General features: G+C 49.3%; 1 protein-coding gene across 1 annotated transcript in view; it reads right to left on the reverse strand.

Annotated features, from left to right (window-relative positions):
* The window catches only part of LOC119589539, a gene marked incomplete at its 5' end in the record, with an annotated part of 30,702 nt that overhangs the window by 25,677 nt on the left and 2,071 nt on the right, over nucleotides 1-2,954 (reverse strand). Inside the window, 1 exon segment of the mRNA XM_037938140.1 lies at nucleotides 498-1,661. Coding sequence (XP_037794068.1) covers nucleotides 498-1,661 — 1,164 coding nt within the window.

The raw sequence follows: 2,954 nt of genomic DNA on the forward strand, positions 1-2,954 counted from the left end.
TCGATAAGACCCGTGAGACCTTCGTGATAAGAATTCCAAGGTAATGATTAAATGAAGTCGAGAGGAGATAAGCTATATTATTTGATTCCAGGGCGGTCTCGAGAGTCGGTGAAGCAAGAGGGTTAAATGCCATGTTTTGGGAGAAAAGAATCGGATCGTGTCAAGCTTGAGATAAACTGTGATAAGCAAGGCTCATTACTTTACGTATGTGCGTGTGGGAGGTTTCGTGACTGAGCGAATCAAGATAATTGCCAGACTAGCTACAGCTCTAGCGATCATAGGTGTGCAGGTGCAGCATGCCTGGGCCTGTTAATGATGGGAACAAGTTATCTTATCTCGTGAAATCCCGAGATAACAATTTGGGATCTCTGAAGCATTAACCCCTTCTGGTCAGACACGAGGTCGTCACGCCCCAGATGCGGTCGTTGGTTATTTGTCGTGTGGGTGTTGGTGCGGTTGGTGTCCAGCCCAGACCCGCACATCCTTCGTGCCCTTACCTGGAGCTTTTTTGGCTTCCCTGAAGGACACAGGGGCTTCCTCGCCTTCTGCTGGAGCTGGAGTGGTCGTCGCGACTTCCTCTGCAGCTTCCGTCGTTAGGCCTTCCTCCTCTTCCGCTGCTGGTGAGGCGCTTACTTCCTCTTCCTCTGCAGGTGTTCCTTCTTCCTTTTTATCAGAAGGCATTGCTTCTTCCTCTTTATCGGCGGGTGTTGATTCCTCATTCATGTTATGTGTTGCTTCTTCCTTCTTATCAGTAGGCATCTCCTCCACGACAGACATCTCCGTCGTAGTTCCCTCTTCGACAGTCACCGCCGGTGTGGGAGCGTCTTCCCCTTCGGCGAGCACGGCTGACGTCACCGCCTCCTCCTCTTCTGCTGGCACAGAGTCCTCTGGCGCAGCTCCTTCGTCCTCCGTTGGTGCCATCGTGGTGGTCTCTTTCTCCGCGGCGGCCATGGTGACGACGTCGACGGCCTCCTGCACTGTGATGCGGTGAATCTCCTCGCCGTGGTGGTCGATCTCGACGATGACGGCCGGCTCCCCCTTCTCGTCGGGCGTCTCGGGGATCGTGGTTGTGACTTCGGCGAGGGATTCGTCGTCCTGCGGGACTTCTTCCGTTACGTCGACCACGGATTCGACACCCTCGACGGCGTTGGCATTAAGGGAATCAACCGATGAGGGACTGGCAAGTTCTTCGATCGCTGGTTTCTCCGTCGGTTTCTCGAAAGGCACTTTCTTCTTGCTGTTCTTGTTGAGTTCGTGCTCGAGGTCCTTGAGTCTCCTCTGGTACTCTTCCTCGGTGATTGGTTCCGCAAGGTCCTCGCCCCCGGCCGTGCGCCCCGAGAGCGCGCGGACGGCCTGGCCAAGCGGTTGCTCCTCCTCTGCGGCGGGCGCCAGCGGGCTACTGGCGGGCGACGTGAGCAGGGACGGCCTCGTCAGGCTGTTCACGCACGCCACCACCACGCAGCACTCGTCGGTATCGGGGCGGTTTCTGAGTTCGATGCAGAGCTCCTCCTGGGAGTGCTGGCCCGCGGGGAAGAGCCCAGGCGCGCACGCGACGGGTCCGCAGCTGAACTTACCGTCCGCGCCGCAGCGGCACTGCTCCTCGCATTTGCCGAGGTAGCGGGTCTCCCCCACGGCGTACAAGCGGCCGTCGTGCTCACAGCCTGCAGAACACCGCGCTAAGTGCGTGTCCATTGCTAAAACCTCCTCCAGAAAGAGGAAGTGCCAGCAATTTACTTCACAATTGACGTTATATGTATTATTTGCCACCAGAACTCTTATTATGACAAATCGTTAGCCGTAAATATGTTAATCCATTATTTGTAAAGCAGTGAGTGAAAAAAACCGGGATATATTAACAATGTTATCCAAAGTAGATCAATGGTATTAGATATTGGCTAAAACTGGCAGCTTGAGTGCTGGTTAAATCTTCCAGTTAAGTTTGCTAATTAAAATGACAAGTTGGACCTGAAAACAATTAACATTTCCAACGCCAATCACATGCGGGTTCCAGGTGTGCTAAAACAGGTCCTTGCCGTCTAGAGTAAGTCTCTGGTGCTTCGACTGGTAGTAAACTGTGTCAGCTCTAAAATTCTAGAAGTGCATTATGCTTCTAGGTTTTATAAAACAGTCTGCACTGAAGCTCAGATCTACCGTTACAATGTAAACTAAAGTGGAAATCTATTGTAAATGAAGCATTATGTCTGCAGTCCCAATTCTTAAATCTAAGGTATTTTCCCCTACACCTGGTATTGAGCACATTGTGGTCACAAAGGTCTCATCTCATTTGAGTGACATAATCATAAGCTTCGACCTGTTAACACAAGTGCTTAATACACAAGCATAAGGTAACAGTAGTGGTATACAGTGGTACGGTCGTGTGTACAGTTTTGTGTGTACTTCAGCAAAACACTTAACACTCTATACCTCAATAATACTCTAACAAGAGAACAGTACACATATACAGCACTAAGTACCAATAAGGTCAAACATACAGCAAGTCATTAACTATAAAATACAATGTACTTTCGCAGCAATACATGTCAGCGCAGTACACTCATACGACTTAAACTAAATTACAGTACATTCGCACTATAGCATTTCAATACATTACAGCACAATACATACATACAACCTATACTAAATTACAGTACATTCTCACTACGGCTTTTCTTTACATTACAGCATAGTACATACATACAGCCTACGCTACGATACAGGACATACTTCACTACATTACAGAATCATAGCAAAACGCATACAATTTATATAAAATAAATCTATCGAGGATCGTACGCGCCTTACATCAAATTTACGAAGTCACAAAGGATGTCTACTCGCCTGACGTCCCAGTATTGACATACATCGTCGCGTTTAACAGTGAGGGTGTTTCCGCGGACATGCTCATGTAAAAGTACGTGATGTTACAGGGGTGTGTGTGTGAGGGCGTTGGCTTC

This window comes from Penaeus monodon, chromosome 25 (assembly GCF_015228065.2).
Source record: "Penaeus monodon isolate SGIC_2016 chromosome 25, NSTDA_Pmon_1, whole genome shotgun sequence".
Classification (NCBI taxonomy): domain Eukaryota; kingdom Metazoa; phylum Arthropoda; class Malacostraca; order Decapoda; family Penaeidae; genus Penaeus; species Penaeus monodon.